Raw genomic sequence first — 15347 nt, forward strand, 5'->3', positions numbered from 1 at the left:
CTTCACCAGGTCTGTCAGCTCTGTAGGTCTCTGGTCCTGACCACTCCGCCTCCACGGGGGAAGCCAGAGAACCACACCTTTCTCCAGAAAGGAAACCTGCGCTTCCACCCAATCTGCCCAGAGTCTATTTTAGCCCTCGACCCAGAACTTGAACATCAGCTATTATAAATAGCAAAACCAAGATTACAATTTGACTGATTTCAGTTCTGACGTTAGGAACAGAGGTCGGAGGTAAGTCAGCCATAAAAGTCAGGGGTCGAAAGAAAACCACAGCGTGAATGTAGTCATACTGGGTTAGACAGTCACTTGGACCTTCCCTCCCACCCCACCCCACCCATGCTGCCTGAGTAACCAATTCCTATGGCTTTGGTCTCTACTAAAGCACCTGAGAAATTCTAACAAGGCCAAAGAGAAGTTTTGTGGGAGTTTGCCAAAACCAGAAAGGACATTCCTCAAGGAAAGTGGTTTCCTCTTTTGGTTCCGCGAGCCATAGAGGGGTGTCACAAAGGCAGGCAAGGCGAGGGGGCTTACCTTTGTTATGAGACATGGCGTAGAGGAGGCAGAGAACAAACAGGGCATGGTAGTCGTCATCCGGGCTGTCCAGGGCATGGTACACCATATCTAGGAAGGGTCTGGAAAAGATGTGGGGCGTGCATGAGCTTCTTGGCACGCACGGCGAACAGCTCTCCTCTCCCACCTACCCGCAGAGTGCTGGCCGCCTTTGCCTTTGACAGCTCTGCCCCCAGCCTGCAGTGAGTCCATCGAGGGCTCTGTCCAGCACCGGGTATGGAGGACAGGCTCTGCCCGTGGGAAGCTAACTCCAGGGGAAACTGAGGAACGGGCCACTTAATCACTCAACAACCATGGCCCAGCTGTTCCAGACACTGCGAGGTAAATGATGCAAAGTCCCTGCTCTTGGGGCACTCCCATGCCAGAGAACAGACAGACCACATCATCACCTCGAACCGAAACAAGAGGATGAAGAGAACCAGGCAGCATAGTAGGCTAACAGCAGACAAGGCACCGACAAGCCCGAACAATCTCAGAATGGGGGACCTGGAGCCTGGATTCCAATTCTGCCTCTTCTGAGCTGCGAACCCTTGGGTTAGCTACCTAAAACCTCTCCATTTCCCCATCAGGAAGGACTCTGGGGGAGCGGTGGGGGTTCAACACGAAACGATGAAGGAAAGGCATCTGGCACAGGGCCAGGGGCACAGCACGAAGGACACGTGGGAACTATGACCAGATTTCTATTTCGAGCATTCCGAGGGCACTTCTCCAGGAGCCCACTTTGGCGGGTCCTGGTTCAGCAATTTCTTGGACTGACTTTCCCTGACGGGTAAGAATCGATGGGAGGGTTCACCTCTGATGCTTTGTGGGAGAGATCGAGAGAGTGGCTGCAGATATCACAAACCACACACCCCAAAGGCTGCCTTTCCAGGTTAAGGGCCTGGCCTGGAAAAGATTCTTCATCACCAGGATAATAGAATATGCACGGGTCTGGCCCATTGGCAGGAGGCTCCGAGCCCGTGACCACCTGCGGCTGCCGCTCTGGAGGCCAGGCTGAGGCCAAGAAAGCAGAGCACCTTGAGGAATGACTGAGGGCACACGTAACCCCCAGAAGGACGCAAAGCCACTATCAACATCACTGTCGAGGGGGAGTGAAGAGGTTTGGCCAAGAAAGGGGGAGACTACTCACTGCATCGCCCTTACACTTTTCAAAAAATCTGAATTTCAAGAACATACCAGTGACTCAGAATATTAAAATGAAAGATGCAAAAGAGAAAGTAGTGCAAACGTTCTTGTCATAATGTTGCAAATAAACAGGTGACTCCGGGAAGTTAAAGGAAGAGCCTTTCCTTAAAGGGGACATTTACCCCCGGGCTCTTCCTCCAGGGCCCCAGATCAGGCACCTTTTGGATGCGTGAAGAGTTCTGCCAGGTAGGGATCTGGGTTTCTTTAAGTGCCTGGCGATACCACTTCCAACCCAAGTGCAGGATGAAGTAGAAAACGTTTTCTTGTAACCAGCCACCCGGAATGTGGATTGTGTTTTCATTCGAGAGCAATGCAGATTACCAAATGCCGAAGCGGACGGAGGGCTGAGCAGACACAACATCTTCGAAGAGACGAAGTAGTGTGAAACCGTCGGCATTTCGTTTACTGAGTGTACAGGAAAGTGAAAAAGATGGCTGGGGTTGGGTAGGAGGCAGGAAAAAAAAAAAAGACACATGACAGGCACGGTATGGTGTATGTATTGGGGGCAAGGAGGGTACCATTCCCACTGAGAAATGACTGACAGGAAGTAACTGGAATGTGAGGGACAGCTGCTTGGAACACTGGCAGCATGGAGACCTTTTCCCCTTCTTTATGCTTTTTTCAAAATGTTTTTATATTTTCTGCATGTGTGTTGCTTTTATAATTCTTTTTTAAAGACGGGAATGCTTTAGACATTTTTCAGTTTCTTAGGCCTATATTTAACCGTGAATGCAGATACAGCCCACGACACACAAGGAGTAGGAGAACACTTTGTACTATGCTGTTTCTTCAAGCGGACCAATGTCAAGATCCACTTCATGTCAAGGAGAACACACTGCCCTCTCCTTTCTCCAGAGTGCTGTCCTTCCCACTCGTGGCCTGGAACTGGGAGGAGAGAAGTCCGTGGCACTGTTCCCAACAACCAACAATTCAACACCTTCGCAGAGGAGAAGGCAGCTTTCGCCCTGGGCCAGTCTCTGCCGGCATTTGCTCTCAGAGCTGAGGGGAGGCCTGGCTCAAGGGTCCCAGGGCCATAAGCTTGTGTGTGGGCCCAGCTCAAGGCAAAAGGATCGGCTTCCCTTATAAGCCATGCGGTGGAAGATGTCAGTTAAAGTCACTGAAAGTTAAGAAATAATTTCAGGGCGCCTGGGTGGCTCAGTGGGTTAAGCCACTGCCTTCAGCTCAGGTCATGATCTCAGAGTCCTGGGATCAAGTCCCACATCGGGCTCCCTGCTTAGCAGGGAGCCTGCTTCCCTCTCTCTCTCTCTCTTCCTAGTTGTGATCTCTCTCTATCAAATAAATAAATAAAATCTTAAAAAAAAAAAAAAAGAAACAATTTCAACAGACTCTAAGAAAACCTCTCTCTTTACTAAAAAAAAAAAATCAGGAAAAAAAAGTCTCAACCCAACCTTCAAACCTAACATTTTGTCTGTTCATTTTTTTCTTTTTTAAATAATACATGGTTATACTTCTTCCTTTAACAAAGCTATGACTACACACTACATAAAATATGTGTTCTGTTTCCATTTATTAGATCCTAAGAAACCCAACACCCCTGACAGTTTTCACTTAAAAGTAGCAGCTCCTATTCTAGTAAGCAGACGCCCCCCATTTGCTGATACACCCCCCACTACTAGTCATTGGTGGTTTTTCCAATTATTCATATCCTCGCTAATGCTGTGCCAAGCAACTGAAGGTTGTCTTACCCTCCCTTTCTGTGTTTAGAATGATTTCCTGACTTTTCAGGGCGTCAGGAGTTGTGTTTTTTGCTGCCAAGCTAAATCAAAAGAGTCTTTGTAAGTTCCAACAACAGATAGCCCACACCACACTCTGGTGTTTTTTAATTTAAACCCAACGAGAAGCGGCTCCCTTGTGCATCTGATAGAAATTAGTCCTGAGTGTTAGATAACTAAAACAGCTGCCAAGCAAAGAGCGGTGGAGGCAAAGACGGGTGGGCTTCAACTCTTGGAGCTCGACTAAGAAATGGGAGGGGGCATGTATGTGTTCCAGCCCCTCCACCCTGAGGGTTCAGGAAGTGAACGCTGGTAGGCTCACAGCGGAACCCCGCTGCCCTGTGTGTATTCACACTGCAGTGGGATAAGGCTACCACAGGGGTCTCTGCAGTGGGGCCGCTTGGCAAGGAAATAACTCTGAAATGAAAAAAATCCTCCTGGCAGTTCCCTGCACACTTTGGAAGCAGCCTGCCACCCAGTCCCAGTCTGGAAGAAGGGCTGGTGCTGCCAGTTTCCAGGAAACGTGGCATCTCGAAGGCTGAAGAGGGTGTAGCTGCAGCAGGCCATCAGTGAAATGAACACTCGGGCAAAAAGCCGAAGGCGGTCAGCAGCACGAAATCGCGCAGGCTAAGCCAAGCCAAGAAGAAGGCAGGGGCTCCGGCCGGCGGGGGAATGTGGCAGTGAGTGAATCAGACAGGCCCCAAGGGGATCCTTCCTGGGAGCAGCAGAGCACTGCCGGGGGCAGCCGGTACAAGGCTGCGAGGCGGCCCACACTCTTTAGGACAGGGCCCACCACCGAAGGGCTTGGGGGAGGTGGCACCACGTCTCCGTCTTGCCCTTCTGGGGGTGAGCATGACAGAGTTGAGTGCCAGCTCTGTCCCTGTGGCCTCTCGAGAGGGGCTGGAGAAGCAAGGAAAGGCAGGAAGCAGGACAAGTTTGCTAAGAGGCCGAAGAGGCCATCTGGGTGGTGGGAAGAGGCCCCTGGTTACCCCTGGTGAGCACCACACCCCCCAGCACCGCTCAGCCCACCTCCTCATCCCAGCGACAGAGCAGCACCCCCCACCCTGACTGGCAGGCTGGTCTCCGGGCTGCCCCCCACCCCGTGCTCCCCATGGCACCAGCGTGAGTGCAGGAGGACTGGGCCCGCCCGCGGCACCTGCTCCACTGCGCGCTCTCCAAGCCCGTGGCGGCGGCGCTCTTTTCCTCGTCCGTGGTGTTTTGTTCCTGCACGGAGGTGCCGGCCGCCAGCTCCGGGAGCTTGCCACGTTCCATGATCACCATCTCTATCTCTGGAAGCAAATACAGAGACGGGGATGAGCCCGGACAGCCTCACAGCCCTAGATTTACAGACACAGTCATCCCAGAGCCAGAGCCCGAGCCCGAGTGGACTGCTCCTAGCGTGTCCAGCAAGCACTGGCCAGCAGGGACCGGGCATCAGCAACAAGCTGGGGAGAAATCAGACAGAGGCCAGAACCTCTCTTCCTTTTGTCTTGCCAGTGCCAAGAAACGGGGCCCTGATTTTAATAAAAAAGTGCAAATTGCAGTAATTTATTTTATTTCAAATATGTTTTCTTAAGGCACTTATTGTACTTATTGACATCACACTTCCTTCCCAAAGGAGTGGAGGCAGCAGAGACAAAAAATAACATGCGGTTAAGAAAGCATAACCAAGTTCACGGAGAAGATTCTGAAACTGTTTACACTCTAGCGAAGGCTTTGACATGGCTGAAGCCTTTTGTTTTCCTTTTTGACTGACAACCTCCAGAAGGCAGAGGGAGGTCAGGGAGCTCACTGTATTTCTCCCAATTAAATAAGGGCCACGTGGAGCAACCGACATAAGACTGGTGTACGTTTTTAGTTTTCAGGAGGTAAGGTATGAACCAACACAGGTGAATGAGAGATGGTTCGCTCCTGGCTCTAAGGGGTCCCTGTCAGAGTTCTTTGACGTGCAGGTGCAGACCTTCAATTAGCTAGTTCTCGGAACCCGGAGTTCAGGTCATTGCCCTCATCTTCAGGAGACAGACGTAGGGAAAAGGATGCTGAGTGCAAAGCTGCACTTGTATCTGGAGGGATGCGACGACGCCCAGGACTCTGGTGGACCCCTGCCATCTATGCTCTTCCCTGGACTCCGGTAAAGGCCTCCCAGCTGGCTCTGCCTCCCCTTACCTTCTAGTTTCGCTCTGCACACAGACCCGAGTGATTTTAAGTAGAAATGAGCCCATGCCGCCCTTCTGTTCAGAATTCCCCACTGCCTTCCCATCGCACGGAGGATGAAATCCACATGCCCTCCACGGTGTCGAGGCGGCCTGTTGTGGAACCCGGTCCCTCTCCACCTCTGACCTCCCTGCCTGGCCTCCTCCCCAACACCCCTCTCCACCTGTGCTGAGCTTCCTCCGTGCTCTCTGATGGGCCCAAGCTTATTTCTGCCCCAGGATCTTTACACAGCTGCTTCCTCTGCCCGGAATGCTTTCACCCTGGGTCTCTCCGACCCTGGCCTGACTCAAGGACACCCTTCAAGCCTCAAATGCCACTACCCCAGAGATGTCCTCTCAGACTCCCTCTGCACCGGTGTTTACCTCCTTAAATTTTGATTAAAAATGCAGATTTTATTTATAGTTCCTTAGTTTTTCCCCACTGTCCATGTTCTGTTCCAGGATCCCAACCCAGGGACCATGTTACATCTAGTCGTCATGTCCCCTTTAAGCTCCTCTTGGCTGGGACAGGTTTTGACTCCCCTGCTTCTGGTGACCTTAGGGGTCGAGCCAAGAGAACTGGTCGGGTAGTCTGCAGAATGTTCTTCTATCTGAGTCTGTCTGATGTTTTCAGATCAACAGACTGGGGTAGAGGTTTCTGGGAGGAAGCCCACACCGGGAAGTGCTCTTCGCGGCCCGATGTAGCAAGTATGCGGGCCAGTGACACAGCCCGATCACCGCCAATGGTAAGTCTGTGCCACTGGGCCAAGCGAATGCCAGCCAGATTTCTCCACTGGAAAGTGACTTTCCCCCCTCTCTCCCGGCACACTCTGTGGGAGCAAGTCATTAAGCACAGCACCCCTTAAGGAGCAGGGAGTTATACTCTGCCTCCTGGAGGGAGTAGCTACATAAATTATTGGAAATTCTTCTGGCTGAATCTTTCCCTTCCCCCTCTTTTTTTTTTTTTTTTTAAGATTTTATTTATTTATTTGACAGACTGAGATCACAAGTAGGCAGAGAAGCAGGCAGGGGGTGGGGTGGGGGAAACAGGCTCCCTGCTGAGCAGAGAGCCTGATGCAGGGCTCCATCCCAAGACCCTGGGGATGACCTGAGCTGAAGGCAGAGGCTTAACCCACTGAGCCACCCAAGCGCACCTGTCCCTTCCCCCTCTTATATCGATTTTACTTTATAGCATTTATAACTGCCAGGATTTCCTATTTTCTATTTATGGCTTGCTTATTTGCTGCCTGCCTTCCCCCACTCGAATGGGGGTTTCTTAAGAGGAGCCGCCTTCTCTGTTCTGCTCACCACTGGAACTCCAGTGCCGAGTCCAGCACCCCATATGCAGCAAGTGCTTACCACCGGGATGGACAGACAGATGGCTGGGCGAGCCCAGCACGGGAAGCTCCAGCATCAGACAGGGCCAGCCGTGATACACGGCTGCTATGACACGTAGTGGGTAGCCCAGGGCTCCACCCCATCCACCCTAAGGCAACGCATGCCCACCACCCTGGGGAGCTCTGCAAGGTAGGGCTGTGTGCCTGCACCTGTCCTCCAGCACGGAGGAGCACACCCCCCACCCATCCACATGGGCCCAGACCACCAGCCCCTTCCTCCCAGGGTGGACGGGAGCCTCCCACGGGGCCATCCCACAGGTGGGGGCTGACCCAGGATTTTCAAGGGCAATGGGGACAAAGGTTCTGTGTGTGTTGTTCTGTGTTTATTCCAGTGTGCCTTAAAAAGAGTCAGACTGCATGGAAAACCTGTTCTTCTGCAGACCTCACTGCTTAGGAGAAGGTGAAATTTAAGGGGAAAAAAACCGAGTGAGTCAATTCACAGGGAGCTACTGAGTCAACAGCAGTCTGCACAGCATGGCCGCGGCAGCGGGGTGCAGACGCTGTCTGAGAATGATTGTTCCTTCCTGCGCCTGCACCTTTACCCCTACCAACCTCCTCCAGCTGCCTCCCCACGACTGGGACCTCTCTGCGGGGAGAGGAGATGATTCACAGGGCAGCACCTCTCTTATTTTTAATTATCCTCATCTTTTAACCATCTGTTTTGTTTTGCGATGTATCTGACCTTGGTACAGCAATACAAATATGTGTAATTTACAATAAATGCATCTATATTGGGGAGATGCCTGCGTAAATGACATTTATTTGATTGTTTGTGTTTACCGACAGAGCGTGCCACTGAAAACATCTGAAGGCTACCAAGCAGGACGATGGTGCCAGTCTCTGGCTTCCACCCTGGGACCTCTGACACACCTCCTGCCCAGCTGCAGGCTCCCCTCCCTCCCAGCCTGGCTGACAAGGCAGGAACTCAGCTTCAAGGACTCCCCAAGGTCCCAGGGCCAAGCCCTAGTGCCTCAGCCTAGAGAATGCAGCTGCGGTGATGTGATTATTCCTTTTTAATTTTTTAATCTCCCTGAACACTCAGAATTCTGGAGCAGACGGCAGTTAAAGATAATCCAGTCTAGTGCTCATCAAACTTAGTTAAGGAGTGGCCTATTAATTTTGAATGACAATTTCCCGTAGCACGCTACCACAGATGGGAGCAGAGCTGCTCCGGGTAAAGGGTGGGTGGGTTCCCAAACACCCCCAGCCGCGGGTTTCCTCCTGCACCCTACAGAAGCCCCTGAAGCTCCTTTCTAGAATTCTGGGGCTTCACACAAAACTGCTAAAAACCACCGGTTCAGTCCTGGAGACTGTGTATGAGGAAACAGAAGCCCAAAAGCAGAGTGACAATTAGCATAGTTAGAAAAGTACCCCCAAAAAGCCAGGGTCACTGCCCTCCCACTCCCAGGTCCCATCCTCATGCAGGACCAGTCCCATAAGGGTCTCTCCATCCACAGTGAGGTTTCTGAACCTCAGTTCTGTCCCCTTGGTTCCTACAGCCGTATCCCACCCCCTGTATCCTCATCTGGCCAGCACAGTCAGGGAGCGAGCAGTTCCACAGGGATGAATTCTCTAGATGAATGTACAACAGTCCTTCCAGTGCCAACACAGGTTTCCCCTGCCTCCCTCTTTTTAACAATTTTATCCAAACAACTCTTAAAAGTAGTGATTCTTTTCTAGCATCTGTCAACTCCCTGAAGCTGTATGTAAAATGCCATGTGGGCATGGGGGATGTAATAAGTTTTGGGGGAGACGGTCTCTCCAGATTCTCACTATTCTAAAACGGACTCCACAATCATCTTTAAAAGAGGGTGCCAAAGAAGCTTTGACCTTTCGTTTCCTGGTGACTCAGGGTCAAAGTGAACCTTCTTTTTATGCCAGACCAGAACGTGGGGCATGGTCCTGCAGAGCCTTCTGAGCCCCTGCTCCCACTCCTCCTATGGATATGCGACTGTCTCGGTGCAGACTTGCTCCCTGCCCAGGGTAAACACACACACCACGCTGCTACCACCAAGGAAAGCAGATCAGTGAGCCTGTGGGCACGGATTTCCATGGGCAGTCACGGAGGCCAGGACTCGGGCTCTGACGCCGAATTCCCACTCCACTTGAACCTGCTACAACATACCACAAGCCCTCATCCCATCTGGGTCTCTATTTTGGAATCTGAAGGGAAGGTGGCAAGAACCCAGCTCAGTTTTGTTTCAGCTTCAGTTCTTTGCCCGCCTCTTGGATGCTCGCCAAGTTTATGTGTTGCCCATACTATTTTTTATTTATCTCATCATTTTATCTGATCTCACTTTTTTCTTTTGATTTAAATACACTTTAAAAGGAAACTTGAGGGGCGCCCGGCTGGCTCAGTCAGTGGAGGGTGTGACTCGTGATCTTGGGGTTGAGAGTTCAACCACCACACAGGGTGTAGAGATTACTTAAAAAAATGAAACTTAAGAAAAAAAGGGAGGGGGGCGTTAAATCACATTATACCCCTCAATTGAGCAACCCGGCTTGCAGGGATTTATCTGGAAGATACACCCCTTTACAATATAAAAATGCAGACACACAAGGGCAATTCACTGAAGTATTACTTGTAATTGCAAAATATTGGAAACTACCTAACTGTCCAAGCGTAAAGATCGGTTGAATAAACTTTGGTACAGACACACACAGCAGCTGTAAAACAGAATGAGGAAGACTTCAGTGAACTGATACGGAGTGATTTCCAGAGAAGCCGCTAAGTGAAGAAAAAAGAGAGTGTTTACAATGTGCTACCCTGTGTGTAAGAGAGAAGGGAGACTAAGAAAACGGGGCCGCCTGGGTGGCTCCGTCGGTTAAGCCGCTGCCTTCGGCTCCATGATCTCAGGGTCCTGAGATCGAGTCTCACATCAGGCTCCTGGCTCATCGGGGAGCCTGATTCTCTCTCGGCCTCTGCCTGCCACTCTGCCTGCTTGTGCCTTCTCTCTCTCTCTGACAAATAAATAAAATATTAAAAGGAAAAAGAAAAAAAGCAAGCATTTATAGATCCTCCTATTCTCGCAAAAACAAACGTGGGAAGGCTATTCCAGAAAGCAGCCAAGTTGGTTATCTACCAGGGGAAGAGAAATGGGATGGAATATGGAAAAAGGGACACTGCTTAAACTTACCCTTTTGCGCGGTTTTAAATTTGTTAATAACCCATATATTTAAATTAAAAAAAAGAAGAAGAAATTATATCTATAAAAATGAGAAGGAAGAACCCTTACCAGACGCCCCCCCCCCCCCCCCAAAAAAAAAGGACCAATATTTTTTTCTAATGCATGCTATACCTATCCTGATGGGGAATAAAGAACAAAGAAAGGGCAGACTAACAAGGAGCTACAAACATCCTCCCGGATCGTATACCCTCAGTGGGGAGACAGATGAGGCATGCAGGGGTGGGCTCACTGTGATCTCCTGTTTAATAAGCAATAAACAAACTGAAACTTTTTAAGGTGTATTATAGGATTGAGCAAACAAACGTGTGGACATTGTTGGGAGCCAAGGCTCTCGCTGAAGAAGTGACACACGGATTTGGAATGAGGGAAGGCAAGAAAGAACGCTCTGGGAACAGATCTGCGTTGGTCTCAGTACTGGAGGTATTGCTACGCATTCATGATTTTTAAAATATGCACATGCATATGCATGTCTGTACATATATACAGGTATGCACGAGTAAATGTATATTTTGTGTATATACAGGCATCCGTTTTTTAGATCTGTCCATTGAAAGGGCCAAAAAGCAAGGCACCCCCATAGCCATCAGCCCTTCTGGCACCCAGATCCTGGCCTCTAATACCACTGTCCACTGCGAGGAAGCAGGGTTTTTCTCTCTCTCTTTTTTTTTTTTTCAACAAATCCCTGCGATTTTTTTTTTTTTTTAAGATTTATTTCAGAGAGAGAGATAACAAGTAGGCATAGAGGCAGGCAGGCAGAGAGGAAGAAGCAGGCTCCCCTGCTGAGCAGACAGCCCAATGCGGGGCTCAATCCTAAGACCCTGAGACCATGAGCTGAGCCGAAGGCAGAGGCTCAACCCACTGAGCCACCCAGGTGCCGGAAGCAGGGTTTTCCAGAGAAATGGCTTGTGTCAGGGATGGGCATTCCCCAACCATTCCAAGATGAACGTGGAATACCTTATCAAGCCAGAAAGTATAAGGATTGCTCAAAAGAAATGATGGGAGCTTAGCACAAGGACACAGCAGCCAGTGCAAAAGGGTTCCCAAAGGCCAAGTCTGGGACAATTTGAGCATTGGATGAATTCAGTCAGTAATGAAATACAAACCACGAAAAACTGAAATCCTTGAGTCTGTGCCAAGAACTGATAAAGAAATGGGGGAGAAGGGAGAAATCCTGCTTGCAATGGAATGCTGAGGGCTGATTTTTAAACACGGAGAGAGGGCTGATGTTGGAAAATGACCGTTTTGCCACCAGTCTGGTGAAGATGGGATCAGGCGAGTATCATCAGCGAATGCGGGCTCCCAGGGGCACTGTACTGAGGCACAGCATGACTGTATGATCTCTAAGTGCCTCCCTGTGAATTAGTTGTAAAGAAAAGAGAAAGCAATTATACAGCAGAGAGAAGGGTCACCACAGCAGGTGACCAGTATTCATGTCACCCGTGAGGGTATGGGGGACAGCACATGCCTCCGGGTGGGACACTCTGAGAAAGACAGGACACCACCTACACCACAGTCCACCCAAGAATGCGTAACCTCCATGTAATCACAAAGAAAACACCAAAGACAGACGAGGGAGTATTTTATTAAAACAAAGGAGGGAGAGGTTGTGCATTCTTCAAAGATGTCACGGTTGTGAAAGAGAAGGCTGTGGAAAGATGTTCCAGGGTCATAAAGGCCCGAGAGACGGGACTACTAAAGGCACTACTTGACCCCAGGCTGGTGGGGGAAATACCCTAGAACGGAGATTATCGGGCCAACAGACAAACTGGACAGGGACAGCAGAAACCCACATTGGCGTGGACAGCTGCCCTGGGGTCATTCAAGCTAAAGCCCAATTCTTAGCAACTGGGTGTTCACACGCGTAGGAGCGAAGCGACAGGATAGATGCAACTCACCCAGAAAAAGTGTGTGTGTGTGTGTGTGTGTGTGTGTGTGTGTGTGTGGACAGAGAGAGGGAAAACATAAATAAGAAACCAAATGGGCCATAACATGTTACAAGATGAACCCGGGTAAAAGGTAAACAGGTGTTCTTTATACTATTTTTGTTTCTCCTAATTCTTATAAATCTGAAATTATTTTCAAATGAAAAAAAAAAAGCCTCCTTAGTCCTCTAAGCATACAGCTGGTGTAAATAGGAAGCAAGTGTGAAAGCGTACGCCATGAGGGAACAACCAGGAGCGAGGCCTGCTGTGGACTGGGACGGCGGGGGGGCTGGGGGGGGAGTGGAGGCGCGTGGGGACGTGAGGGAGGCGTGAGGGACAGCACGTGCGGCTGGGCTGCAGCGGATGGCTGATGTCAACAAGAGTCTTCTCACCGCCCCATCCCACTTACAAACACCCCCGCGCCCCACAGCTGGAGCAGTGCTGAGCTGGCCTGACATCGGCATTCTACAGGAGGGCACACTGAGGCAGAGAGAGATCGAGGAGGTGGGCCTCTGCCCCGCTGCTGGGGGGGCTCCTCTCTCGGCACAGCCCATCAGCCACGTCCTGGCAAGGAGCTCCTGTGTGGCTACAGTCCCAGCACCAGGCCCTGGACCCACCATCGTGAAGGGCTCCTGCACCCCAGCCTGGGTGGTACAACCCCTTTCCACAACTATAGCCTTGAGCCTCTGGGAGTCGAGGACCTTCCTCATGAGGCTGGGCAGCTTGGGAACCCCAATCTCCAGCTCCTCAGGCCTCACAGGCCCTGCCACGGCCCTCAACCTCTTGTCATTTGCATAAAAGCCCCCAGAACAGGACAGGATTTGCGTAGCCATGGGCAGAGCAGAGCAGCACTAGTCACGAGGACCAAACTGGAAGGTTGGAAAGTGGAAAGATGGTTGCCAGAGGGGCGGTGGGAAGACGGGGAGTTACGTGTTTTAAGGGGGACGGAGTTTCCGTTCAGGAGGATGAAAAGAGCTACGGAGACGGACGGCGGTGCGGGTTGCACAACAGTGTGGATGGACAGACGAGCCTGAAGGACCCCCAGCACCCGAGGATGTCAACCTCTCCCCCTCCAAGTGACAACTCTGGCCAGACCCGGGAGCTTCCCTGATGCTCTGACACTCTGATTTTTTAAATAAAAAAGCAATGATCCATCAACTTGCCCAGGATGATGTACATTCTAGTCTGATTAATATTTGGTAAATGAAGTGCTTTTCAGGGAAATGGCAGGCATGACCTCCCGACAGTCTTTGACTTCACAGACTCAAGGATTTTCTGAGTTGCCCTCTGTGTTCTACATTCCAGGAATCAAAATGAGGACAGATAATAAAAAGGGGGAAGGGGAGAATAAGAAGGCCCTAACGAGAACGTTCAGGGAAGGAGGAAAAAATGCCCTTGCTGGTTACCTAGGAAATAAGGGAAGGCCTGAATGTGATTGGCCGGCCCTGGAGCAGAATTTCCAGAGGCACCTGGCAACCACAGGGTGTGTATGAGCTGGGGATTTGGGGGAACCTCTTCCTTTGTTTTGTTGTTTTCCTTGACTGAACAGCACAAGATTGCATTCCAAATGTTTTTTTCTAGGAAGTTCCTTATACTAGTTAAGCCCATTTGAAAAGGTGGCACTCTCACGTCTCTGCGATGGTGGCCCAGCCTCCTAATCCTCCCTCCCTTCCTGATGTCCGCCCCCCGCCCCCCCTCAACACTCACCCACACAGCCACCTCATTAACTCGTTAGACAAATGAACAGAACCAGCTTCGTGGAAACTCGCAGTAGGGAGTGGCAGGGGGTTGCCTGAACACACGCGGTCCTTCCAAGTTCCTCACTCTGCTCTCCGCCTTGGCCAGGTTGTCTCTGCAGTGCTCCTGGGCCACATGGTTGAATGCTGAGACAGTGATGCTCTCATTTCCGTCAGCCTGAGGGCTGTGCATTGGGAAGCCTCCCATGGGGAAGCAATGACTTGCCCAGGGTCACAGAGCTGCTCAGGAGCAGCCTCTCCAGGGTCTAGGAGTCAGACCCTCACCTACCAGTGGCTAATCCACTAATCCACAGTTCGTCCCAGTCAGGAAACTCTGCCAGCCGTGGGCTTGGCTCTGGCTTTGCAAAAGGAGCCAGAAATGAGGCCAGGATTCCATTTTATTTCAATGGAGGCTTCAAAAGAAGGAAAGGAAAAAAAACAAAAACAAAACAAAACAGGCAAAGCTGGGATTCCCAACATCTGGGCACCCCTCAACTCCCAGCTGACCTGGCATTTTCAAAATCGGGGATGGACTCTTCACTCCGTGCCCTTGCTGGGATTCAAGAAAAGAGTAGGTCTTTAATCTGAGGACATGAAATCAGCGCCTACTTTTTCCATAGGCAAACACCAAAACTACATCCTACTTTTCAGACAAGAAGTGAAAACAATTCGCTCTCTTGTTCTAGGTCTGCTTATTAAATTACTGCTCTGAGTGGCTCCAAAAAGAGACAACTGTCCTTTCAGACTGACATGCATCGAGTGAACACTTATTTGGCCACAGGCACGAGGGTACCCCTCTTTTTCCTTTTAGTGTGCAATTTCTGCAAATGTAGGGGCCCTGTGATTTTCTCAGTTTCAAAATGAGTCACTCATCAGTTGGGACCCGAAGCCAAGCAGAGGGGTCCAGAGGCACACACTCATTTCACACTACTTCCTTGTCTGGGCTTCAATGTGGAGGAGGTGTGAATTCTGGTTGCATTTGTAGAAAAAGAACATGTTAATGCCACATTTAAATCAGGTCATGGCAAAATTGTGACTTGTGACCACACGCCTTTTTATGCCTGTGCCTTCTGCCACCTCACCAAGGCAAGATTTCCCCCACGAGTGCGGGGATGCCAGGGTTTGCAGGGGAAGTTGCTGCCGGCATCTCTTCACTCCAGAGCCGCCTGCGCTGATTACAAGCAGGATGTCAACAAGCCTCTAGATCCAGGGACAGGACAAGAAGCCCGCCAGAGAAAAGTCATCCGGAGGGGAGAAGAGCCACAGAGCCACCTCCAAAGGGCAAAGGAGCACACAGAAATAGTGCAGCTTTCTCGGGGAGCATCTGCTGTTTCTGCTGGCTCAGCACCCATGCCCCCTTCTTCTGATGGACCCACCCTATTTTCTTTTTTACCAAGGGAGTCATTATCATGGGATCAACAAGC

The 15347-nt window shown here is 50.6% G+C and overlaps 1 protein-coding gene across 9 annotated transcripts in view; it reads right to left on the reverse strand.

Annotated features, from left to right (window-relative positions):
* Positions 1-15347, reverse strand: part of CLEC16A (C-type lectin domain containing 16A) — a 215145-nt gene that overhangs the window by 140433 nt on the left and 59365 nt on the right. For all 9 annotated transcript variants that reach the window (XR_009407029.1, XR_009407030.1, XR_009407031.1 and 6 more), the window contains 2 exons: positions 4645-4777; positions 532-632 (listed from right to left, as the gene is read on the reverse strand). Coding sequence is in view for 6 of the 9 variants with exons in the window: in XM_059415313.1 (XP_059271296.1) it covers positions 532-632; positions 4645-4777 (234 nt within the window). In the remaining 3 variants the exon portion in view is untranslated. The remainder of the gene's footprint in view (positions 1-531; positions 633-4644; positions 4778-15347) is intronic.

The sequence above is a fragment of the Mustela nigripes genome, chromosome 11 (assembly GCF_022355385.1).
Source record: "Mustela nigripes isolate SB6536 chromosome 11, MUSNIG.SB6536, whole genome shotgun sequence".
Taxonomy (NCBI): domain Eukaryota; kingdom Metazoa; phylum Chordata; class Mammalia; order Carnivora; family Mustelidae; genus Mustela; species Mustela nigripes.